This window comes from Nyctereutes procyonoides, unplaced genomic scaffold (genome assembly GCF_905146905.1).
Source record: "Nyctereutes procyonoides isolate TBG_1078 unplaced genomic scaffold, NYPRO_anot_genome, whole genome shotgun sequence".
NCBI lineage: Eukaryota > Metazoa > Chordata > Mammalia > Carnivora > Canidae > Nyctereutes > Nyctereutes procyonoides.
In genome coordinates, this window is record NW_026575051.1 from 35,857,501 (window position 1) to 35,884,525 (window position 27,025).

General features: G+C 39.5%; 1 protein-coding gene across 1 annotated transcript in view; it reads left to right on the plus strand.

Annotated features, from left to right (window-relative positions):
* CD109 (CD109 molecule) overlaps positions 1–27,025 on the plus strand; it is a 131,598-nt gene that overhangs the window by 31,322 nt on the left and 73,251 nt on the right. The window contains exon 5 of the mRNA XM_055330053.1: positions 3,516–3,641. Coding sequence (XP_055186028.1) covers positions 3,516–3,641 — 126 coding nt within the window. The remainder of the gene's footprint in view (positions 1–3,515; positions 3,642–27,025) is intronic.

A 27,025-nucleotide genomic window follows, 5' to 3' on the forward strand; every position in this document is an offset into this window, starting at 1 on the left:
AGATTAAAATTCCACCTGAAACCCAGAGTGTTTGGTAACAGGTGACTGGGTGGATAGCCATAATCTGTGCATCCAGGCTGTGAGGCCGGGGTATAAACTCAGGTCCAGCCGCCTCCTTCCTTGTAACTTGCAAAAGCCAGATCAGAGCATTGATGCCCATGCTGTTCTACTCCTTCATCTGAAAACAGTCATCTGGGACAGACTGTGATGTTTTGTACATCTTTCAGTGTGGAATAGTTGGTTTCATGGCAAAACTTACCAGAAAAAAGGAGAACCCTGACTTGAATACGTTTGTACTCCCTGGTACAGCACCACCTGCAGGCTACCGTGGAGAAGTGCATCTGATGGCTAAAGCTGACTCAGGATCCATCTTGCCCAGTTGATGATACTGTGATACCAATGAAACGGGTTAGACAGCTACATTTGTGGTGATACAGCATCACGTATAAACTTGTCAAATCACTAAGCTGTAAAAGTAAAAGAATGGCTGTAGGATGTAGCTAAAATATTGATTGTCACAGCATATTCAGGGGTGCTCAGTGTTTTTTTTTTTTTTGTTTTCTTTTGTTTTGTCATTTGGGTATTATTCATTTTGCCTGCCTCAGTAACTGAGCTTCTTGGGATGAAAGGGCCTTCAGAGCCCTTTTGGTAGTAGTAAAAACATGGCCTACCTCTGCCCTAATTCTGGCTCCCTCCTGCTCATCTGGCCTGACACTATGGAAATAAGTGCCTTCAACACTGGCATGGCAGCTGGCTCAGCTGGCTTCTGCTCTGACTTCCTTCTGAAGAAGGTGCTGCTTCTTGTACAGGTGAATGACCTTGCGTGGGAGGAGATGTTGTTGCCTTGGGGCTGTATCCTCTGATTGTGCCCTGACACTCTGGCCTGCAGCGGCAGTGGCAAAACCAGGACCTCATCCCTGGTGAAGTGAGGGGGCCACCTTGTTTAAGTGACATGACTTTCTCCATTCTGTGTGCTAGACGGACACTGGATGCACAATCCAGGATGCTAAATAAGGCAGAGATATTCCTCGGGGATGGATTCTCCAGCCAGGGGGTTTATTGCTTGAGACAGTCTAGCCCAGGCAGCAGATACTGTGCTGTGCTGAGGCACCTGCCAGACATCCAGAGTCATCTAAAGGCGACTCAGAAGGCACAAGGGGCCACTTTTTCAGTACCTCCAGCATGTGGCTGTTGTGGCTGTGCCAGGGACACTGTTCACATTGTACACATGGCTGTTCTGTGTGTGACTTAGCAGGAGATGATGATGTGCAATGCTGGGTTCTGCCGTGATGCCACCATGCATGGCCCATTCGAATCCTGATGTGTGAAAACTTCTGGTGTTTCTACAGTATCTATGTTTTTCTGTTGGTGACAGTCAGGCCTTGGTCTAAGACAGGCTTGAGCAACCAATGAGTTACCTCATTCACTCTCAGCCCTCCAGATCCTCTAGGTAAAAAAGTCATCAAAGACTTCATTTAGGACTTCCTGTACTTGTAGGGCCATGGCCCCACCTGGGGGAATGTGCACCCTCACCAAAATAACGCATCAGCAGAGAATGAACATTCCTTTTCTTACAGTTTTAGTAACACTGGGAATTATCATTATTTTAAAATTTTTATCAGACAGAAGACAAATGGTATTTTTTTGTTTTCATTTGCATTCCCTTAATTATTAGACACTGTATGTTTGTTAGCTATTTGTATTTTTAACTTGGTTTTTGAGCGTTTACACTGTGTAGGCCTCATATGCATCATGCAGTGGCAGGTGCAGGTTTGCTGACTCCTGGCCGTCCCAGGAGCTTGCCAAAGATGCTGACCTGCTTAGTCTTGACTTGCTTTTGGTCTTTGGTCTTAACAGTTAGTTTCTGGCTTACTAGGCTAGGCTTTACTCAGTGCTTGGCATTGTACTTTCTCTGACTCTCGCGTTCTCCCCAACTCTGGGTTCTAGTAACTGGGCTAATCCACTACCTCTGGTCAAAGGATAGAGAATAAGAATAAGGGACAATATTTGATCCTTGCTCTCAGGAGTTCATAGTCTAGTTGGGAACAACAACAACAAAAAAAACCCCCGTGACAACCCATGAGTAACTTAAATAGTAATATGTACACAAAAGGGGTAAACTCCAGCTGTGCTAGGGGGTCTCTAGGAAGTGGTCATTCTGTCTGCTGGAGGCAAGACCCTGGAGCTTGTTTCACCAATTGAACAGGAAGAGAGGGCATTCCGTGCAGCAATTGCATGGGCTTTTGGGGGTGAATTGCAAACAAATCTATATATTTGGAGGAAGATGATTGTAGAAATATAGATGGAGTCAGATTACTAGATTACATAGTTGATGTAACGGAGTATAGACATCATTTTGTAGGCAAACAGAAGCCATCATCACCTTGTGGTCCAGCATAATAACCATAGCCAGTGCTTATTCACTGCTTGTTATATGTCAGGAACTGCACCAGGCATTTTAACCACTTTGCCTCAGTCTGAGATTTGTGTTTCAGGCGAATAACACTGTTGGCAGCGGGAAGGTATATTGGAGGGACAACACTGGAGGAGGGAGATTAGTTGTAATAGTGAAAACAAGATGTGGTGGCTGGATGTGAGGATGGAAAGAAGGAGACAAATTGGAAAGAGATTAAAGAGATGGAGTTGACATGGCTGGGACTGTGAGAGGAATTGGAATGACTGCTGGATTGGCTTTGATGCATGCTGCGTGAGGGGATCATTGTCTGGGAAAGTACAGGAAGATTAAAGTGTTTTTCATGCAGCCCCTTGACTAAACATCTCTATGATATATTTTGTTGGATTAAAAGGCACATGGGTTTGAATCCTGAATTCATATATTACTTACAATTGAGTGCTTACCTAAGCTCTCTAGGAATCAGTTTTCTACTATAATGTTAAGACGATCCTCCTCTGAGGGAGAATTATAATGATCGAGTGATGTGTGAGTTGTAATAATAAGTAATAAGACAGAGTGCCTGACACGTGATGGGCCTTTAGTACACCAGGCCTGTTATCTCTATGGTTAACAGCAATAGCACAGGTTTGGTGGTGTACACATCACAAGTGTTCTATGTAGAAGGAAATGTGGTGCCAAGTGTTAAAAGGTGAAGTAGAATAAAGATGTTTTCAGGAGAGTATGAGAAAGGAAGAAATTTTTAAAAAAGATTTTATTTAGTCATGAGATACAGAGAGAGAGAGAGAGAGGCAGAGACACAGGCAGAGAGAGAAGCAGGCTCCTCACTAGGAGCCTGATGTGGGACTCGATCCCAGGACCCCAGGATCACGACCTGAGCCAAAGGCAGATGCTCAGCTGCTGAGCCACCCAGGTGCCCCGAGAAAGGAAGAAATTTTGATTGGTTTTCTGTCTAGTAACACATAGCCAACATTTTCCAAAAACTGTCTCTGTGCTGTATGTTGGATGTGCCTGGGAGTGCTGGAGTGTTGGTTCATAACCAGTCAGGATCACATGTACATGGCAGTCTTTATATTGTTAACATGTATGGTTTTCATTGTAGGACCCCAAATCAAATTTGATTCAACAATGGTTGTCAGAACAAAGTGATCTTGGTGTCGTTTCCAAAACTTTTCAATTATCCTCCCATCCAATACTTGGTGACTGGTCCATTCAAGTTCAAGTGAATGTGAGTATAAACCTAATTTATGGTTTAATTTAAATGGTTTAAATAGGTCCGTAGGGAAATATATCTAAAGTCATTTATTTGATGAACAGAAGAAATTTAATCTGAATATCTAGATAATTTAAGTGGTTTATTTTTAATTTACTGTGTTTATCAATGGGTTAGCTGTCATTGTAACATATTAGAGTTGTAGTCATTACTGCTTTTTCTGTAATAATAATGTTTGAAGGTTAAAACATTTTGCATTTTAATACAAAGCTGATTAATGTTTATTTTACTTATTTAGTGCACACATTGAGTATTTTAAAATGAAACAGTGAATACATAGTTATTTTTGGCAAATTTTGGCATTAGTCTCTGAATAATGACTCCTGATGAAATTGGACTAATCTACTTTATCTTTGTTTTAAAAAACAGTGATTTTGTGAGGCTGGTGGGCGGGTGGGGTAATGGATGATGACATTAAGGAGGGCACTTGATGTAATGATCACTGAGTGGTATATGCCACTGATGAGTCACTAAATTCTACCCTTGTAACTAATAATACAGTATATGTAAGCTAAGTTGAATTTAAATAAAAAATAAAAAAAACCCACAGTGATTTTAAACAACCACATCAATTTTTTGTTCCCCAGCCCTCTTTCTCCCCAGCTTCGCTGCCAGCTTTTGTAGCTCTGAGATCTAGCAGGGCAAGTGCATGAAAATGCCCTCATCTCTCTGCCTTAGGTTTTCTCCTGTGTGTCACTGAGTGATTTTTGATGATTCATTGAATATTTTCCCATTTTCTTTGATGTTTATTAAAAGAAATATATGGAAAGAGCCTTTAAAAATAGCTTCTCACTGTTGACATTTTGGGCTACACTTCTTCATTGTGGGCATTGTGGGCATTGGAGAATGGTTAGCAGTATCTTTGGCTTCAACCCACTGGATGCCAGTAGCAGCTTTCCCTCCCTCCAAGTGTGACAGCCAAACATGTCTACAGACATTTTCAGTGTCCCCGGAGTGTGTAGGGGAATACCCTCTCTCTTCCCCATTGAGAACCACTTCATTAGAAGGGGTGATCATTAATTAGCATAAGACCTTAAATGAGATAAAAGTAACAAATACTTAATAAATAAAAAATTTAAAAAATTTCCCTTTTAGGGGATCCCTGGGTGGCGCAGTGGTTTGGCGCCTGCCTTTGGCCCAGGGCGCGATCCTGGAGACCCGGGATCGAATCCCACGTTGGGCTCCCGGTGCATGGAGCCTGCTTCTCCCTCTGCCTGTGTCTCTGCCTCTCTCTCTCTCTCTCACTGTGTGCCTATCATAAATAAATAAAAAAAAGTATTTAAAAAAAATTTCCCTTTTAGTTAACACATTTTTGGGTGACATCCTAAAAGCAGAATTTGTCCCTCTTGGCCAGCATGTCTTTTGAGCACCCACATAAAGATGAAGAGTGCCGTCAGCCTCGGGGGAGGTGGTGCTGTGGAGGGAGACACTTAGGCAACAAGAAAATGTGGAGGAATGTGCTGGGGTTAGAGGAGCCTGGGGCAGCAGGTAATGGGCTCTGAAGGGACCAGACCTTTCTTTGCACTTATAGAGAAAGAGGAGAGTGGATGTTCGTGAGACTTCAGAGAAATAAAGCTGTGTGTAGAGGCAGGGAAGATGCAAGAGAGCCTCACAGGTCTGAAATGCGGAGAAGTGTGGTGTTACTGACACGTATGGAGCATGATGGGAGTGAGGATTAGGATGTACACTGTGAGTCTGAAGGAGTTAGGGTTTTATTCTGTTTTCACCTTTGATTTCACTATAAACTCTCCAGGATTGGTTGTTTGTTTATGCATCTGTTTGTCCATCTTTCCACCTGTCCTTCTCGTGAATATGTGTTGAGGGCTTATAATGCAGTGGTGGATACAAGCAAGTAAACACTCGGAATCTCTGTCCTTGAAGACCACTGCTGTGCTGACATGAATAGTATGATAGGAGGTGAATAACACAGGTGTGACAAAAGAACAAGGCAGCACAACAGTGGAGGAGCTGTAAGGTGCTGAGTCCGTGAGGTCTATCAGATGCTTCCAAGAGTGCAGTCTGACTTGGACGAATGTGGGATAAGGAGGGTTTATTGTCAGGACGAGTGCTGATGCTTTTACGACCGTGGCTCCCTCTGTCTCTTGTGGCCTGTGCCATTCTCCTCTCCTTCTGCCAACCTTTAAATCTGAACGGTCAAAGTGGCTCAGCTAAATAACCATCATCTCAGAGCCCTACCAGCAAGCCTATTCGTTGGTGGCTGGCAAGCTATGGATGGGCTTCCCTTGGGTCAGGTGTCCATTGTTGGTCCATTCAGTGGCACCTCTGCTTGGTGGCCAGGGGGCACAGTCTCAGCAGGGCAGCAGCCTCAAGAGTGGTGAACAGAGCATGTACCAGCCAACAGAGGGCGATAGAGTAGTGGAGAAAGACTGGAAGTTGTGAGATCTTAGGTTGGAAGATGTACAGGATTTCTCATAGCACTGAACCTGTCATGTTGCTTTGGTAGGAAAAAAAAGACAAGGAAGGGTAAGTGCTTACAAAACTCCATTTGTTTACAAGATTTGGCCTTTGCCCACCTCTTCTTCCTTGTTAGGTGCCACCTTTATCCTTGAACTTTATGCTTTAGACATATTATGTTCTTTAAGTTCCTTAAACTCACATTTCTGTCTGAACCCAGAGCCTTCCCATGCCGTTCCCTCTGCCTGGAACACTCTTTTTCTGCTGTTAATTCTAGAGCTAGAATGGCCAGTTCCCTCTAGACATTCCCATAGTACCCTGTGCTTCTCTTGGTTCACTGATGTCACTTTTAACTGGTGGTACCTAATAGTCTTTTGGGGCTTGTTCACATTTGTATCTCTGTGACTTACCACATGTTTTGCACTTGGGTATTAGTCAATATTTATTAGATGAGTGTATTAAAGCTATATAATAATCATTTGTATTGAACTAAACATAATTTCCCCCTTCCACATTCTGTAAAGCATCTTCATCTTTTAGAAGAGAAGCATATTGATCAGGGACTTATTATTGGTGATATGTTCCCCCCCCAGTTTTATTGAGGTACAATTGACAAAATGATAAGATATTTAAAGTGTACAATGTGATTGATTGATGTACACGCATGTTGTGAAGATTCCTTCCAAATGATATAATGTTAAGGCACACACTGGAAAAATAAGAGCTTTTATTAAAAACAAAAACAAAAACAAGTCCTTTAAAGACCGCCAGGGGTCAGTATAATCAAAGAAATGTAGTGGGAAGCAAGCCCAGACCCAGTCTGTCTCTGGTTTTCATCTTTCCTTGACTCCTGCATAGCATTCAAAGACTGTTTATTGCTTATTATTAAACTCCTTTTTTTTTCCAGCAGTGAATAATGACTATGGTGACTAATAATGACTATTATTTAAATAATCCACCACAATAGATTATATTTTTGTTTTTCTAAGGTAGTGACCAATCTCAGTATAAATCTCAGGGAGGAGAAAATATTTCAGAAGAATGTTTGAAATTGAAATTCCATTTGTCTTTAGAAAAAAATATGGAATGATCCTGGTTTTAGACTTATCAGAGCTTTGATCTGTAGTGACTGTATAGATAATCAGAGTGGTTCTTAAATCACTGTTTCTACTAGGTCAGGAAAAGGATCCTCTAGGTAAAACTCACTTGGTGGGTTCCTTGGTGTTTCCAACACTAAACATGTACATTTATAGAATAAGAGTGAATGAGTCATTTATTATATGCTAACCTTTCTGGATTACTAATATTGCTTTTGACCTTCAAGTATTGCTTTTCACTTTCAGGATTTTTTGAGTAATTATTTTGAGTTAGTAAAATTTCTAAGTTTTTATTCTTATTTTTTATCCTTTATTGTGCAGTATATGATGGTAGAGCATAATAAATTCCTTATATGTTCATAGATCTGCATTTTTTACAATGCTAATGTAATTAAATTGCAAAGCTACTCTTGATGATGATAACTTTCAAGCTCTTTTAAAGTTACTAAAATTTAGTGAGGGCACTGATTTTTTTATGTGTGCTACTTATGCATATATACATAATTTGCATACCTCCCTGGAATGTGGATAATTCTTTGCTGCATTGGGGACTGTGCTCCTTTTGAGAAGAATCACCATCCCTTCTACCTCTTCCAGCCTTCCCATCCCCAATGTCCTTTCTCCTTTAACTTCCAGGGGCACTGTGACCTCCCCTCAGAGGGAAGAAGTTTATTTTAACTGTAACACCTCTTCAGAGAAAGTGTGTTTTACAGTGTTATGATATTTCAAGTACATTAGAGGACAAGTGGGGAAACGTACTCACAAATACATCTTGGGCAGATAACTTGTGAAATTTAAACATTGCTTCTATTTTCATTTTTTGTTTACAGTACTTCTCTAGATGCCTTCTTCTCTAGGTGTCTATCTCTTCACTGGTATCCTTGGCTCTCCCAAATAGTTGAATTTTTTTTCATTTTTTAAAATTGTGGTAATATGTATGTGAAATTTACTATCTTAACTATTTTTGAGTGTACAATTCAGTGGTACTAAATATACTCACACTGTTGTGTAGCTGTCACCACCATCCATCTCCTGGACTCTTTATCTTGCAGAACTAAAACTGTAACTAAACACTAACACTCCCCATTCCTCCTCTTTCCCAGCCCGGGGCAACCAGCACTCTACTTTCTGTCTTTAAATTTGACTACTCTAAGTACCTCATATAGGTGGAGTGACATAGTATTTGTCTTTTTGTGACTGGGTTATCCTCAAGGTTCATCCATATGGTAGCACATGTCAGAATTTTCTTCCTTTTTAAGGGTGAAAAATATTCCATAGTACATTTATACCAGGATTCATCACAGATGGTCTTGCATCTATGATTTAAAAATTGTATTCCAGGGGCACCTGGGTGGCTGAGTGGTTGAGCATCTGTCTTTAGCTTAGGGCATGATCCTGGGTCTTGGGATGGAGTCCCACATCTGGCTTACCACAAGGAGCCTGCTTCTCCCTTTGCCCCTTTGCCTAGGTCTCTGCCTGCCTCTCTCTGTGTCTCTCATGAATAAATAAATTAAAAAGCTTTATAAGTTGTTTTTAAAAATTGTATTCTCGGTTACTAGAATACGAAAAAATTGTATTCCTGGTTTTGAGGTTCTTTTTTTTAAATTTTTATTTATTTATGATAGGCACACAGAGAGAGAGAGAGAGAGAGAGAGAGAGAGAGAGAGAGAGAGGCAGAGACACAGGCAGAGGGAGAAGCAGGCTCCATGCACTGGGAGCCTGATGTGGGATTCGATCCCAGGTCTCCAGGATCGCGCCCTGGGCCAAAGGCAGGCGCCAAACCGCTGCACCACCCAGGGATCCCCTGGTTTTGAGGTTCTTTAAAAGAACTGCTAATGTTGGTGTGTGCAGTTCTGGCTCCTGGAGCCCGGAGGGATCTGGCCACACCAGCCCTTTCCCTGGGGGTCCCCACAGCCCCGAGTTTCAGGCCTCTGGGTGACCCTGGCATTGGCGCTTCTGTTGCTCTGAGAACTTGAAGGGAGAGCGAGTCACAGAGGGAACCCTGCTCAATTGATAATGGTAGTCCGTGCCCTTTTTCTACAGCGGCGGGTGGAAGCCTGTCTTCCCTTCCTGATGAGTTCATGCAGCCAAGTCAACCACCTGAGGCTGCACTTGCTGGAACCTACCAAAGGTTCTCAAACATCGGTGTGTGTAAGAACAACTGAAGGAGGAGCTTATTAAAGATGCAGAGTTCAGGCCCCAGCCCCAGATCACAAGACCATATGGCTGGTGAGGGACCTCAGAATTTGCATTTTAAATAAGCACTTTGGGAATTTCCATTTGTTTCCTGGACCGCACCCTCAGAAGTGCTGATTTCTGTCCACTGGCCAGGTGTCTCCACTTCTATCCATTCCACTGAGAGGTGGAGTTGGGTAGTGTAAAGGGTGTAGAATGGGACAGGCCCCCAACTCATTCTTTAATTCTCTAGTGATGAGGCTCTGAGCTCTTTGACTCTTTAGGTAATAGCTCTGTAGAGCTCTCAGGCACCTTAGCCTTACTTTATTAGGTTTTTTTAGTCCATGTTTTTACAACAGCATCTCATGATTTAGAATGCACAGCCAGTAGGGGAGCCATGGAACTAGGCAATCTTGTGATCTCTTCAAGCTGCTGCATGGGCTGTGGTGTCTCAGCCCCTGTCTTATCCTGAAGCAGTGTTGGAGTGGGGACAAGATATAGAAGGTAGACATCTCAGTAGTCCCCAGGCTGGAAATCAGTCTTCTGGAGCCCTGTCTAATACATGTGCATGTCAAGTTATTACATAATTCCGAAGCAGCCTGCCTTGAATTGTTCCTCTGTTTATAGCAGTTACATTCATTCTTTTGAGTTAGTTGTTGTGGAAAGATCAGGAAGGGCGGCTAGCAGTACCTCAGGCTTCTTATATCCTTTCAGAGCACCCCTTATCTTTCCTGCCTAGCAACCTAACAGCCTAGCTGCTGCCTGGCTCGGTTCACTTTCTGCTGGGGCTGTTTGTCCTTTGCAAAGGGTCACATCTTTGTTTGGACAGTTCCTGTCCTTGAAGCTCTCTGCAAGTAGCATCTGGTGTCTCCTCCCCTGGCTTGTGATGACAGCTTAACAGAGAGCATGGAGCACAGTGTGACAGGTCAGAAAACAGTGGCATCCTCTGGAATGTGGATGGAGCTTCCAAAATACTTTCACTGGCCTCTGCTTGAAGGAAGACAGCTTTTTTTTTTTTTTTTTTTTGGAAACACTTCAAGTTCTTCCATGTGCAGTGAGAAAGGGAGGGAGGGGGAGTCGGTTTTAGGGTTTTGATTTCTTACAGCAGTGACTGGCAGAGGTGAGCACTTCATTCTCAGTTCTTCTTTGGGGCCTTATACATATCTCTACTGCAGCATTTACGGGTCAGAGTAGTTGTTTCCTTGTTTGTTTGCTTTTTTTCCTTATTGCGGCAAGATAGAAATGATAAAATTTACCATTGTAGCCATTTTTAAGTGTGTAGTTCAGTGGCATCAAGGATGTTTACGTCTGTCACTGGTATCAATCTTTCCAGAATTTGTTTCATCTTTCCAAACTATGACTGCATTATTTATTAGACTGTGAGTTCCTTGAAGATAGAAGTTCTATTTTATTGATTTTCATGTTTATTCTAATAGAATATCTGACCCTGTTGCTGGAAGTTGTTCATGCTTGCAGGATGAAAGAAAGAGAGTATTCAGTTTCCCCTAGGCTACCGCCATTGATTATTATCCTTTGTGATGTTCTTTGACTTACAATTCCTCTCTTCCATATGACACTACAGTGTGGAAGAAACATGTCCATATATTTGCATTTTGAGAATATGTATGGTTGATGAATTTGATGTACCTGTGAGCCGGTGGAAAACAGGCCTTTAGTATTAACGTTCTGGACTTTCTGATTTTGAAAATTAAAGATTTCAGTCAAGAACTGAATATCCTAGCCTCTTGTAAAATTTGTAATGTGCTCATGATTTTTGTGCTGTGGTATTCCTGTGGCTTTAGTGAGTCCTTTGATCTGTTCTTGTCAGCTCTTCAGTGGTGTGCCTTATAATTTCTGGATCCCAGCCTAATTTTTGTGAGGAGTTCCTTGTCTTGTGCTTTCCCTCCAAAAGCAATGCTAGGAGTGCTCTTCCTTTCAAGTGTCTTACCTACTACTGTCTTCGGGTACATCCTTTTGGCATCAGGCAGAAATTCTGGAATTAGATGTTAACATGTCCTGATCATCAGTGAAATGGATGATCTCAGGAAGCCATCAGCACATAGCAAGGTTACCCAGATCCATTTCTTCATTTTATGGAGGAGGAACTGGAGAGAAGTGATGTGACCTGGTTAGGTTTACATGGGGCTAGAAGCTAGATCCCCTGACACTTTCATCTGTAGAACATTAAATTACTTAATATGTGCAGCAATTGCTGTTTAAAGATGGCCACCTTTTTGGTTGAGTTTAGATGTCAACAGAGCTTGCTGTGTGCGTTAGTGGAGATGATTCCCACCTCTGTGACATGATTCGAGGGTGCCATACAGTCACTCCCTCACATATTGGTTTGTTTTCTTTTTTTTTTGGCTTTTTAAGTTTTAATTTTAATTCCATTTAGTTAACATATAGTGTAATATTAGTTTCAGATGTACAATATAGTGATTCAACACTTCCATACAACACCCGGTGGTCATCATTACAAGTGCCCTCCTTAATTCCCACCACCTATTTAATCCATCCCCACCACCAGCTCCCTTCTGGCAACCATCGTTTTTTCTCTATAGTTAAGAGTCTGTTTCTTGGTTTACCTCGCTTTTTCATTTGTTTTGTTTTGTTTCTTAAGTTCCACATATGAGTGAAATCATGTGGAATTTCACTTTCTCTGACTGCTTTATTTTGCTTAGCATTATATTCTCTAGCTCCATCCATGTTGTTGCAAATGGCAAGATTTCATCCTTTTTGTGGCCAAATAATATTCCATTATATATATGTATATATATATATGCCACATCTTCTTTATCCATCTATCATTTGATGGGTACTTAGGCTGCTTCCGTAGTTTGGCTATTGTAAATAATGCTGCTATAAACATTGGGGTGCATGTATACCTTTGAATTAGCATTTTCGTATTCTCTGGGGAAATATCTAGTGGTGTGATTGCTGGATCATAGGGTAGTTCTATCTTTAACTTTTTGAGGAACCTCCATACTGTTTTCCAGAGTGCACCACTTTGCATTCCCACCAACAGTGCACAAGTTTTCCTTTTTCTCCACATCCTTGCCAACACCTGTTGTTTCTTGTATTGTTGATTTTAGCCATTCTGACAGGTATGAGATGATATCTCATTGCACCTTTGATTTGTATTTCCCTGATGATGAGTGATGATGAACATCTTTTCATGTGTCTATTGGCCATCTGTATGTCTTCTTGGGAGAATCTCTGTTTATGTCTTCTGCCTATTTTTTAATTGGATCACTTGTTTTTTGAGTGTTGAGTTTGATGAGTTCTTTATAAATTTTGTATACTAACCCTTTATCAGATATGTCATTTGCAAATCTCTTTTCCCATTCAGTAGGTTGTCTTTTAGTTTTGTTGGTTGTTTCCTTTGCTGAGCAAAAGCTCTTTATTTTGATGTAGTCCCAATAGTTTATTTTTGCTTTTGTTCCCTAGCCTCAGGAGACATATCTAGAAAGAAGTTGCTACAGCTGATGTCAAAGAGGTTACTGGCAGTGTTCTCTTCTAAAGATTTATTTATTTATTTTAGGGAGAGAGAGCCCATGCATGTGGGGGGAGGGGTATAGGGAGAGGAAGAGAGAGAATCTCAAGCACACTCTCCACTGAGCGCAGAGCCTGACTTGGGCCTCGATCACACGACCCTAAGATCATGACCTGAGCCCAAATCAAGAGTTTGACTCTTAACTGACTGAGGCACCAAGGCACCCCTGCCTGTGTTCTCTTCTGGGTTTTTTATGGTTTCTGATTTCATATTTAGGTCCTTAATCCATTTTGAATTAATTTTGGTGTATGGAGTAATAAAGCGGTCCAGTTTCATTCTTTTACATGTAGCTGTATCGCTTTCTCAACACCATTTTTTGAAGATACTGTCTTTTTTCCATTGGATATTCTTTCCTGCTTTGTTCAAGACTAATTGTGAGTTTATTTCTGGGTTTTCTGCTCTGTCCTATTGATCTATGTGTCTATTTTTGTGCCAGTACCATACAATTTGGTTACTACAGCTTTGTAATATAACTCGAAGTCTGGACTTTTGATGCCTCGAGCTTTGCTTTTGTTTTTCAAGGTTGCTTTGGCTATCCAGAGTTGTTTTTGATTTCAGACATATTTTAGGGTTCTTTTTCTAATTCCATGAAGAATATTGGTACTTTAATAGGGATTGTATTAAATGTGTAGAATGCTTTGGGAAGTATAGACATTTTAACAATATTTGTTTTCCAATCTATGGGCATAGGATGTCTTTCCATTTCTTTGTGTTCTCTTTGATTTCTTTCATCAGTGTTTTATTGTTTTCAGAGTACAGGTCTTTCATCTCTTTGGTTAGATTTATTCCTAGGTATCTTATTATTTTTTTGGTGCAGTTGTAAATGTTTTCTTAATTTCTCTTTTTGGTGCAGTTGTAAATGTTTTCTTAATTTCTTCATTATTGGTGTATAGAAATGCAACAGATTTCCATATATTGATTTTGTGTCTTGTGACTTTAGTCAATTTATCAAATCTAGCAGGTTTTTTGTGGAGTCTTTCATGTTTTCTCTATATAGTAACATGCCATCTGCAAATAGTGAAAGTTTTACCTCTTTCTTACCAATTTGGATGCCTTTTTTTTTTTGTTGTTGTTGTCTGATTTCTGTGGCTAGGGTTTCTAGTACTTTGTTGAATAAAAATGGTGAGAGTAGACATCCTTGTCTAGTTTCTGACCTTAGGGGAAAAACAGTTTTTCAGAGATGGCCTCATTATTTTCAGATATTCTCCCTCTAAGCCTACTTTGTTGAGGGCTTTTTATTTTTTATCATGAATGTCTGTTTTACTTTGTCAAATATTTTTTCTCTATTGAAATGATCATATAGTTCTTATCTTTTCTCTTATTGATGTGATGTATCATGTTGATTGGTTTGCAAATATTGAACCACCCTTACAACCCCTAGAATAAATCCCACTTGATCGTGGTGAATGATTTTTTAATGGATTGTTGAATTTGGTTTGCTAGTATTTTTTTTAATTTTTTTAAATTTATTTATGATAGAGAGACAGAGAGAGAGAGAAAAAGAGAGAGAGAGAGAGAGAGAGGCAGAGACACAGGCAGAGGGAGAAGCAGGCTCCATGCACCGGGAGCCCGACGTGGGATTCGATCCCGGGTCTCCAGGATCGCGCCCTGGGCCAAAGGCAGGTGCCAAACCACTGCGCCACCCAGGGATCCCCGGTTTGCTAGTATCTTGTTGAGGATTTTTGCATCCATGTTCATCAGAAATATGGGCCTATAGTTCTCTTTTTTAGTGGTATCTTAATCTGGTTTTTGTATCAGAGTAATGTTGACCTCAATGAATGAAATTGGGAGTTTTCCTTCCTTTTCTACTTTTTGGAATACTTTGAGAAGAATAGGTATTAACTCTTCTTTATATGTGTGGTAGAATTCACATGAATGCATCTGGCCCTGGACTTTTATTTGTTGGGAGTTTTTTTGATTTGCAGGCTGAGTCAGTGTCTTTGCTGGTTATGGGTCTATTCAAATTTTCTATTTCTTTCTGTTTCAGTTTTGGTAGTTTATATGTTTCTAGGAATTTATCCATTTCTTCTAGATTGTCCAATTTGTTGGCACTTAGTTTTTCATAATGTTCTCTTATTATTGTTTGTATTTCTGTGGTGCTGGTGGTTATGTCTCCTCTCTCATCTGTGAATTTATCTATTTGAGTTTCATCTTGGGTTGTTTTCAGAATGTCTCATATATATTTTTTAAATTTTATTTATTTATTCATGAAAGACGCAGAGAGAGAGAGAGAGAGGCAGAGACATAGGTGGAGGGAGAAGCAGCCTCCATGCAGGGAGCCTGATGTGGGCCCCGATCTCAGGACTCCAGGATCATGCCCTGGGCCGAAGGCGGCGCTAAACCGCTGAGCCACCCAGGCTGCCTGCAGAGTGTCTGATATTCTGCCACAACAGCCATGGCTTTAGATGGAAGATTTTCAGTTCAGGAGACTCTTATTACTTGGTAGGGGAAATAGATTAATTTCTACTAATATATTAGTAAGGATTACTTTGCTGTTACCTAGCAGGGTGTATACTTTTGGTGATATAAGTCATAGAGGATTAATTTTTCAAAGAACCTTTAATTTTTTTATTTTTATTTTTTTTTAAAGTTTTTTTTTTTTTAAGTTTTTATTTATGATAGTCACAGAGAGAGAGAGAGGGGCAAAGACACAGGCAGAGGGAGAAGCAGGCTCCATGCACCGGGAGCCCGACGTGGGATCCGATCCTGGGTCTCCAGGATCGCGCCCCGGGCCAAAGGCAGGCGCCAAACCGCTGCGCCACCCAGGGATCCCAGAACTTTTTATTTTTAAGTAGATTTGCAGAAAGTTGTGAAGAATGTATTTGAGAGGCCCTGTGTGTCCTTTACGCAGTGTGCCAAATGGTTATATCTTACGTTATTATAGTACAGCCTCAAAAACAGGAACTTTACATTGATATGATGTGTGTGTATAGTTCTATAAGATGCCTAGTTTTCAGTGGCATAGAGGGAGTTTTGGAAAATCACAGCTCAATGGACTCTGCTAGTGGCAGCCCTAGGTCCCAAGGTGGGTCACTAGAATGAGTACTGTGTCCTTGGGTGCAGTGAGAAAAGGATAAATGAGAAAGAAATGGAATATTTTGCCTCAGGGGTGACTTTCCTATTCAATACAAAGTAGTAGCTACCCTTCTGCTTTTTCCTCTTGCTTGAGATAGGTGCCCAGGAAAGGTAGTCATGTGGCATAACTTAAAAAACTTTTATTTTTTCCATTTTCAGTAGGAACAGAGAGGGTTAAGTGAATGATTTTTGATGGTTTTATTTTTATTATTTTTTAAAGATTTTATTTATTTACTCATGAGACACACACACACACACACACACACACACACACACACAGAGAGAGAGAGAGGCAGAGACACAGGCAGAGGGAGAAGCAGGCTCCATGCAGGGAACCCGATGTGGGACTGGACCCCGGGATTCCAGGATCACGCCCTGGGCTGAAGGCAGGCACCAAATCACTGAGCCACCCAGGGATCCCCTGTTTGTTTGTTTTAAAAAGAGTATGTTTCTAAGTCACACTTTTTCCTGAGGAAACCAATTTGTCTCTTTTTAAATTTATTTTATTTTCGGTTGTTTTTGTTTTGCTTTGTTTTTTGTTTGTTATTAGCTTGTCTTTTGTGCAGCATAACATTTGTACTGCAAAGGGAGAAACTTCTTAGGAGTATGCATGTGGTTGTGGTATTGGATGTCTGGCCCATTGTCCTTTAACTGAAGTCTTGTATGGTCTATGTCTTGGTTATTGGTTAGATCCATTCTCCCCAGTCCTATTACTATGAGTAACTATTAGGTATAGAATAACTTAAGTTCTGCTGTAGTTTAGTTCCAGTCTTGAGGAGTACCAGGATGTTTGTAATTCTTTCCAATGAGAGAAGAGATTCAGGAAAATGCTGTCTCATGGGGGAGCTTCTGGTCCCTCCCTCCTCACTCTCAGTAGATAATCTTTCTTTCTACTTCGTAAACAAAACAAAATTTATCAAATAGGAATTTCTTTTACATTCCTCTGCCAGATCTATGTGTCTACCTGTGTGTGTACCCATCTCATGGTCATCCTCTTCTTTTACAGAAAAGATATAATTCTTCATATCTAAGACCAAAACCTCAATCTCTTCCCTGGCTTCTCTCTTCTACTTTCTCAGAAATCTTACAATATTAATTATCTTTTCTTTCTCCTGAATCTTCAATCTGGATCTCTCTCTCTCTCTCTCCTGGATCTTTCCACAAAATCTAGTATGTTCAAGTCTCTCACATGATTAAGGGGAGAGAGAGGGAAAGAGAGAGAAAGAGTCACACTAGTTTCCCTGCCAGTAACTTCACTTTTTTTGTCTTTTCCATTCTAGCCAATCCTTTGAAAAAAAGGTCGTCTAATCTCTGTGCCTCCCATTTTCCTCAGCTCACTCCAGTTTAGCACTTAGGTTTCTTTCTACTAGTTTGCTAGTCTGGATTCTTCTTATCTCATTTGTTGTGTTCCAGACCTTTATAATCATTTGTCTTCTTAACATCTCTGCTTGGATGTTTTAAAGGCTTCCCAAAGTCCTCATGTCCAATATCATTCTTCTCATCATCTTTCCTCACCATATCTGGCTCTTGTCCAGCATTCTCTAGTTTATTGAACTGCTCCATCCAGTTGTGCAAGCTGGCAATCCTGGAATTTTCTTGACATCTCATGCTCTCTCATCACCCTTATCCAGACCTTTACTGATTCCCATAGATTGTGCCCTTAAATATATTTCAAATCCATCTACTTCTCCTTCTCTATTTCTACCTCTACCTTTTTATCCAAGCCATCCTCATATTTTCTGTAGACATTTACAGTGCCTCTTAATGCATATCCCTAAGTTTGCTCTTTTCCCTCTTGCAGTCACTACACAGTAGTGAAAGTAATCTAAACATTAAATTGGGTCATGTTATTGCTCAGCTTAAAACTCTCCACAGGCTTTCCATTGCCCTCAGAATAAAATTCATATGTTTCACCATGGCCTACACAAGGTCCTGCCTCATCTGACTACTTTGCCAGCCTCATCTTCAGAATTTATAATTCCCTATGAATTTAATTCACAGATTTTATCATTGTCTGTAGTTACATACTTATGTGTGAGATTGTTTGATAAATAGATTGGTTCCACAGGATTAAAAGCCTCAGCCTGGGAAAGTGTATCTCCATCACTTAGCACAATGCTCAGTGCACTTACAGTACTTCTCTGTTGAAGGATGGATGAATGAATGCATTTGTTTTCCTTGGGCTGCAGTTCTGTTAACTCTGATTCAGTAGCTCTGGGGTGGAAACTGGGCATATCTGCTTATTGAATCTACCAAAGTTGATCCTGATGTCTGGGTTGAAAACCCTTAGAGAAATATGTTGCAACTGCCGTGTAGGCTACAGATGTTTAGACTCTAAACAGGAAAGGAAAGGGCAATGTGAATGTTAACAAACATTTCTGTTCTTTTGCACATCCCTCATTTCTCCAAGTAGGTCAATATACATCCACTGACACTTTTATGGATGATATTTTCACTGTGATTTCTTGTTAATTTTTAAGTTCTTTGTTAATTTTATAGTAAAAATGAAAGTGGGAAAAAGGGTATTACACAACTACTGTTCTGTAGGTATTAGGGCTAAGCATAGCAAAATTAGTAGGAATCTGAATAAAACTAAAAATATGGAATTTTTCTATGTATGTTAGGTGGGAAGAAACACAGGAGACATCTAAAGATGCTAAGACATAGACTCTAGTTTCAAGGATCTTACAGTCAGGGAAGACTTCATGTAATAAATACAAAGAGCATTAGATTGAGAGTTACTTGATGTGGGGCTTATGCTGTACTCCAGGGACTCAGGATAAATTGTGTTAGCTCTGGATCTGTGTCCTCAGCTATAAAATAAGGCACTAGGGTCAGAGGATTTGTAAGCCTCTTCATAAGTTTAAAATTCCATGCTTCAACTAGATGAAGGTAGAGGGCACTGTAGAACTCAGATGGGGACCATGGGGGTGGAATGGGGTTTAGATCTAGGTGACAGCAGTAGAGTTGGGAACAGGCACTTGCCTGGAGTGGAGTCCTACAGTAATAGTCAAAGAGAATGTTGGAAGAGTTTGTGGGTTCAGCTGTGGAACATACTGGATATCAGGCTAATGTTTTAGATTTCATTTTACTAGTGGGCTCTAAAAACTTTGATTTTACTTTGAATGTTAATTTTATAAATTTCATATAAGGCTTCTGAGGAGAAGGAAAGGAGAAATTATATGTGAATGTCATTATAAAAGATATAAAAATTATTTTATTATTTTCCTCTGATTATAAAAGTAATGCATACTTAATGTAAAAACAGCAAAACGTTATTCAGTAGACAGAATGACGTGCTTATGATAATCCCCTGGACGAAAAAAAAGTCATTGATATTTGTTGTCTTGTCGATTTCTGTAGTATGACATGATTGCAATAGAATTTTAGGGCGATCATAACATGTGGGGAGATTAAAAGGAGGGGAACTGAAGTCAGGGAGACAGCTACGAGGTTAGTATCAGTGCTTAGCAAATACAGCCCACCTTCTGTGTTAGGTTTTAATAGTCTAGTCTGAAGGTAGTAGGGGGTGCTTTAGGGGAGCAGCACAAACGAAAGAGGAATGGGTAAATTTAAGAGACACTTTAAAGGAAGATTCATCAGGTTTAGGGGATGCTTGGATTATGAAAGGGAGAAAGGAGTAAAAGGTTAAATTAATTAAGAAAGGGCATCAGACTGATGTGGCTCTATTGCCATGGTGAACATCCTAAACAAACCAAAATGTAAATCTGTAAATGTCTCAGGGTTATGAAATCAAAATGCTAGGAATAACCAGTCACAAACAGCCAACTAGGCTTTAAGTTACAACCATTCAGTAATTTCCTTACTTTGCTTCTGCCTTTTGTCTATAAAAGTTTCTTCCTGAGCTCTTGTTGGTAGAGCATGCCTGACCACTAGCAGTTTAGGACTGCCCAATTCCAACTGATTTTTGTTCACATAAACCTTAACATTTTTAATGTGCTTCATTTTACCTTTTGACAATGTGACTTTGGGCTCTCAAGTGTGTCTCTGGGAGAATCATCCATTACAAGAGAAATCAGGGCCAGGAGCTTGATTTAGGGGAGAGAGACAGGCAGGCTGATCAGAGGGAAATCACAACATTTAGCAGCTAAACAGAGGAGCCACTCAAAGCAACAGAGAACGAGCAGTCAGGTTTGGAATGAGAGAACCAAGAGAGTGCAGGCAGAGAGGAGAAGGGATTCAGAGAGGGTGGCCACAGTGTTAGGTGCTGCAGAGGCTTCCAGGAGAGCCAGGCCTGAGAGAGATGCCAAGCAAGGGCAATTCGCAGAGGCAAGCAACCACCACTTACTGAGCCCTCTTCCAGGGCAGTGACATGGTAGAGGCAGAGTCCAGGTGGCAGGGGCAATAAAGAGTATAGACAGTTCATTTAAGACTTTTATTTATAAAAAGGAGAGAATTAATATAGTATGTTGTGAATACCATATGATTTCATTTGTGTTATGGAAAAGTGGACATTTGTGGATCAGTGGAGAAATCTAATAATTACCTTCCAGTGGGAAGATATGAGTCAGAATTGTCAATATCCTCTGCATCCTCAGCCTTTTTTAACATGAACAGTTGGCCAGTTTGGTGTGCCCAGTTATTTGTGTGTGACTGTGAGGTTGAGCATGTATAAATGAAAGGTACAATATGAAAACCACACCATTATTCTTTTGCTATTTAGTCCTGTTCTTTGGGACCAAGTCTTCCCTATTACTTGGTTGAAATGTAGGGCACATCCCACCATTCTCCTGGTTATTTTTTGGTAATAAAAGATTCTGTCATTTTTGGTTATGTTATACACAAAGAAGAGTCTGTGTTCAAAAACTAATATGTCCAGTCCAATAAAGTCAAGTGCTGTCTTCTCCCAGCTTGGGTCTTCTCTCGTCTGGCTGCCTCTCTCTGACTTACTAAGCTGTGGTCAACAATTCCAGGATTGAATTGGTCAGAGGGAAGAGAGGCAAGGGATAATCTTGATGTATAAGGACTTTGCCAATATGTATCCTACAAAAACAGCAATTTAATATCATTCAATGTCACTTATGAAAGAAATTGAAGAAGACATAAAGACATGGAAAGACATTCCATGTTTATGGATTGGAAGAAAAGACGTTAAAATGTCTATCCTACCCAAAGCAATCTATACATTTAGTACAATCCCTATCAACATACCACTAGCATTTTTTTCACAGAGCTGGAACAAACAATCCTAAGATTTGTATGGAACCATAAAAGACCCCAACCAAAGCAATCCTGAAAAAGAAAAACAAAGCTGGAGGTATCATGATTCTGGACTTCAAGCTATATTACAAAGCTGTAGTCATTAAGACAGTGTGGTGCTAGCACAAAAACAGACATAGAGATCAAATAAATCAGAATAGAAAACCCAGGAGTGGACTCATACTATATGGTCAACTAGTTTGAGACAAAACAGGAAAGATTATCCAGTGGTAAAAGGACAGTCTCTTCAATAAATGGTGTTGGGAAAACTGGACAGCTACATGCAAGTAGATGAAACTGGACCACTTTCTTACACCATATACAATAAATTCAAAATGGATGAAAGACCTAAATGTGAGACAGAAAACCATCAAAATCCTAGGGGAGAACACAGGCAGCAACCTCTTTGACCTCAGCTGGAGCAACTTCTTATTAGATATGTCTCCAGAGACAAGGGAAACAAAAGCAAAAGTGAACTATTGGGACTTCATCAAAACAAAAAGCTTCTGTACAGTGAAGGAAACAATCAACAAAACTAAAAGTCAGCCTACAGAATGGGAGAAGATACTTGCAAATGACATATCTGATAGTTAGTGTGCAAAATCTATAAAGAATTTATTAAATTTAACACCCAAAAACTGAATAATCCAATCAAGAAATGGGCAGAAGACATGAATAGACATTTTTCCAAAGAAGACATCCAAATGGCTAACAACACATGAAAGGATGCTCAACATCACTCATCATTAGGGAAGTGCTAATCAAAACCACAATATGATACCACCTTAGACCAGTCAGAATGGCTAAAATTAACAACAGATATTGATGAGGATGTGGAAAAAGGGGAACCCTCTTACATTGTTGATGGGAATGCAAGCTGGTGCAGCCACTCTGGAGAACAGTATGGAGGTTCCTCAAAAAGTCAAAAATAGAACTACCCTAAATCTTGCAATTGCACTATGTGGTATTTACCCTAAAGATACAAAAATACAGATTCAAAAGTATATGTGCACCCCATATTTATAGCAGAATTATCAACAATAGACAAACTATGGAAAGAGCCCGTGTCCATCTACTGATGAATGAATATGGAAGATGTGTTACACACACACACACACACACACATTGGAATATTAGCCATCAAAAAGAATGAAATCTTAATATTTGCAATGATGTGGATGGAACTAGAGTGTATTATGCTAAGCGAGATAAGTCAGAGAAAGACATACCAACTGATTTCACTCATATGTGGAATTTAAGAGATAAAACAGATGAACATATAGGAAAGGGGGTGGAGAAGAAAGAGGGAAACAAACTACAAGAAACTTTTAACAAACCCAAGGTTGATGGAGAGAGGTGGCTGGGGGATGGGCTAAATGGGTGATGGGTATTAAGGAGGGCACTTGTGGTGAGCACTGGGTGTTATATGTAAGTAATGATTCATTAAATTCTACTCCTGGAACCAATATTACACTATATGTTAACTAGAATTTAAATAAAAAGTTGAAAACAATATGGTTAATGTAATACTGTCGTCATCCAGCATTAGAGCTCTCTGGGCTTGGCAGGCACTTAAAACTAACAGCTTTCCTTCATAAAACTTTTTGTGGGCTCTTTGGAAGACCCCTACCCATTGCTGGGAGGTTTCACATTCAGTGTCTTTGATGCTTTTGAATCTGTCTCTTCTTCTGACAGCTTATAATTTTGTCTTCAGCTTCTGGGCATCTACAGTATACCTCCAGCCTCCCCCTCCAGAGCTGCTCCTCCTCTGGAGGCTATTTTTGATCAAGATAGAAGATAGCCCCATGCTGGCTCTCTCTTTTTTGCATATCTAGTTGAGGGAAAATGGCTTATGCTTTCTTTGCTTCTTGCAACTCAGTAGACACAGACCACTCCCAATGCAGCACTGTGTCTTAGCTTAGCTCTCTGCACAGCTGCCCAATACCATTATTTTGCTCTTAGATTGTTCGGGCATGTCAGGTGCCTGCCTACAGCCACTGACGTGTGAAAGCACATCAAAAGCTGTCTCCTAAAATTCCTTTCTAGCTTATTTCCATTTTGACTGTGTTGGTTAAGGGTTGCAAAACTAGTTTTTGGAAACCTCCTTTGTAAGTCCTGTGTGCTAGACTTGCACCTGGCTTGGGAATGTGGATGTAGTTGGCATCTATTGTCTTGGGGGATAGAGCCAAAACTGAGTCCGAAACAATTCTATGTTTGTTATGTATGGATTTAAGAAGTTCAGCACCTTTATTCATCTTTAAATACGAATTAAATCCAGACATTGGAGATCAAAGCTGAAGCAGACTTTTGGGAAATTGAAATGATCATTAATGAACATAAATGTGCAAACAAAAATCCACCCAGCACCTTAGTTGTGTTTCTGGCATTTCTTTTTACTTCAGAAATAAGAGTTAAAAGAAGCTGACCTGCATTTAAAAAAAAATATATCTTTTTTTTAAATGATCATGTAGCATGCCATATTCCTTTAAGTTTATTAAAAATAGAAATTCTCTCAAGAGCTGGATGGCTTCATGGTTAGAGAAGAGAAATTCTGTGACTGGAATAGATGTTTGTAGCAATTCACATGTCTTTAATTTGCATCCAGTCATAGCATATTTTTTAGGACTAGTGAAAGAAATTTACTTTTACTGGTATTTTCTCTTTCATTTGGTCGATGTTTGTAACATATACTGTCACAATGAACTATTGATTTAGGGATAAGGGGAAGAAAGAAATTACAGAGATTACTGAGAATACGTCCTGGTTCTTCTTTTCCATTTCTCCTTTGGAATTTGTTTAGGAAGTCTAATTGAGACAGGCTTATATCTCATACAAATAAAGAGTGAATATATATGCTAAGAGCAGGTTTTGTAAGGGAGCACTTTCACCATGGAAGAGCGACCACTTGAGAAAAGCAGCACTCAGAAGATGTTGATGAGTTATGTATTCTTGCACCTGGAAAGGTGTTTTCTTTGAAGACATGCTGCTGAAATATTTACTCTTTCAGGTCAGCCTTCCTCTCCAGTTGTTGGCAGAGTAAATGAGTACAAATTGCATTTGATGAGCTAGAATAATCATGAAAACTCATTTTGAGGCAGATTGTTTCTGTGGAACTGAAGGAACATTTTTAGTAAATGGGATTGTGCTTTTCTTTTTCTTTTTCTTCTCATGTTTTTAGTTAAGGTTAGTCAATTTAGTTCATCTAGAGTTAACATAGAACAATTTGGAAGTACATTTTATTTTTTTTAGATCAGGGTTCAGCAAAATTGGCTTAAAGGCCAAATCTAGCCCAACAGCTATTTTTGTAAATAAAGTTTTATTGGAATATAGTCTCATTTATTTACCTGTGGCCTCAAGGCAGAGTTGAATAGTTACAACAGGGGCCATATAGGTTTGCAAAGCCTAAAACATTTACTATTGATTCTTCATAGAAAAATTTTGCAAATACCTGTTCTAGACTTATGAAAGTACTCAGTGTTTTTATGGTTATATATGACATAAGTTACTACTGATTCTCTGAATTATTAATAGTTTCAAGTATTTCAATATCTTCTACCATTCCTGATTATATGTTTTGTAAAAATATTTAATAAAAATGACTGAACTCATTGTGGAAATTGGTATGGCCTGATTGCCTAATGGATAATATGTTGAAAATTACAAAACTCATTTCTGCTTTTGAAAACCCTTGGATAGTAAAATAACTTATTTCTTGATTTGCATTTCACCACTTATAAACACCCTGGGAAAACATCATCCAGTACAAAGCACCCTGTCAGCGCTCAGTTACAAAATGGTTTTGTGATTTACTGGAACAATTTAAAATGACGGTAAAAAGAAGCACTCTTTTACTTTTTTTCCTCCACTTTTCCATGCTGTTGGCCTCTTCCACTCCTTGGCATTTATATTCCTTCCAAATACAGGACAGAAAGTTAAGGTTACTCTGTGCCATTTGACAAACGGCCGTGTCTCTTCAGGGTTGTCTTGATTCTTCTTATGAGAAGGTTATTTCAATTTCTAGCAGGAGACACTGTATAGTAATTGAGGTTAATCTGAGGAGCCCTGTAAGAACAAGCCTGGGGACAAGAATCTATTTGTTCATTCATTTTTACATACATTTATTTAACAAACATTGAAAGCATACTGAATTAGGTGCTCGGCACCCAGTGATTTAGATGGATACAACGCAGATAATTATAACATATTGTGTTAAGTGAAACAGTTGAGTTATATAAAAGTTATTATGGGAGGGAATGGTATCTAACCCAATACGAGGAAAGGCAAATAAGAAAAGTTCTCTGGAGGAGGCTAAATCCAGTTAAAGAAGTCCAATAACTTCTGTAGGACATTCAAGGGGAGACATCCAGAAAGTGGACTTAAGTCTGAATCTCTGGGCTGAGGTATGGGCCAAGGATATAGATTTAAGTGTTTTTAGCGTGGAGATGGCAATTAAAACTGTGAGAGTTGATGAACTCACTTAAGAGTCTGAAGAATGGGAAGAGCATCAGGTTCAGGGTGGGTAGGGCCAACATTTCAGCATAGACTGAATGAAGGAGGAGATAGTAAACAGGGGAGATGGAAAATCCAGGAATTATCAGAGATGATGAATAATATAGGAGACAGAAGAGGAGAATTCATTTCAAATATAGTTAATGTAACTACTTACGTGTTTAACAAATAAGTGCCTAAAACTTGGTTTCAAGGCTATTTAAAGTAGGCCCAAACAAATCAGTTCATTTCCTACATTTGTCAAAGCTAGTTCTATTTACTTAATCTAACACATATTTATTAAGCACTTTTTTTGGTATTAGACATTCTTAGGTTGGCACCTTGAAGAATAAGCTATGAGGGATAAAAAAATGATCCAACATGGACATGGTGCTCAAAGAACTTGCAGCAAGATAAATTACATACCTAAATATTTATGGTGTAAAAAGGGACAGAGGGAACTATAGAGCATAGAAGCTTAGAGTGCCAAGATTGCTTTTGGATTGGGGATTCAGGGAAGCAATAATATTTGAGTTAAGTCTTAGAAGATGAGTAGAGATGGAAGTATGAGTAGGATAAGCATAGGGGAGAGTAGGAGCTGAAACACAGTGCATAAAACTGCAGGACACTGTCAGTCTTGCATTATTGCTGTTTACTATGTTTGTTTCCATCTCTTGACTGACCTTCCTATGTTGAAGACTAATTTATCTTTACAGAGCCTCATATGGTGTTTTGCATGTAGTACTTACTGAGAATTTGCAATATGAATTTAACTTGGGAGAAACATCATCATTGTTTTAAAATTACTTATTACATAGCCTCACCTGTGCTAGCCTCAGTAATAAAGCCAAAACTGATTTCATGACCAGCATTCTTGTGTTTATAAGTAAAAGAGGCAATACGGGTAGATTACCTTCTTGATCTGATTTCTGCGGATGACAAATTAGAATTTGTAAATGAACCGAATACATGTAATTGCAACATTCCTATATAGGACATGAAAACAATTTAAGATAGAAGCCACAAATGTGATTCTTAAGGCCTTGATCAACACAATTTCTTTGGGATCTACTTTAAATGACATCATCGAGGCCAAGTTTTAAGCAATTATTTTGTTAGCATATAAATAGTTACATTTGTTTTAAACTTTGAAATGAACTCTATCCTTCTTTTAGGATTAAAAAACAACTTGTACAGTTGCTTTGGATTAACCAAGGATGATTAAAAAAAAAAGAACCTAATTTGTAGCTGCATCTGTGTATTTGCTTTGATAAACATAGAGAATCAGATTTAGAATGCAATTTTTTAAAAAATTT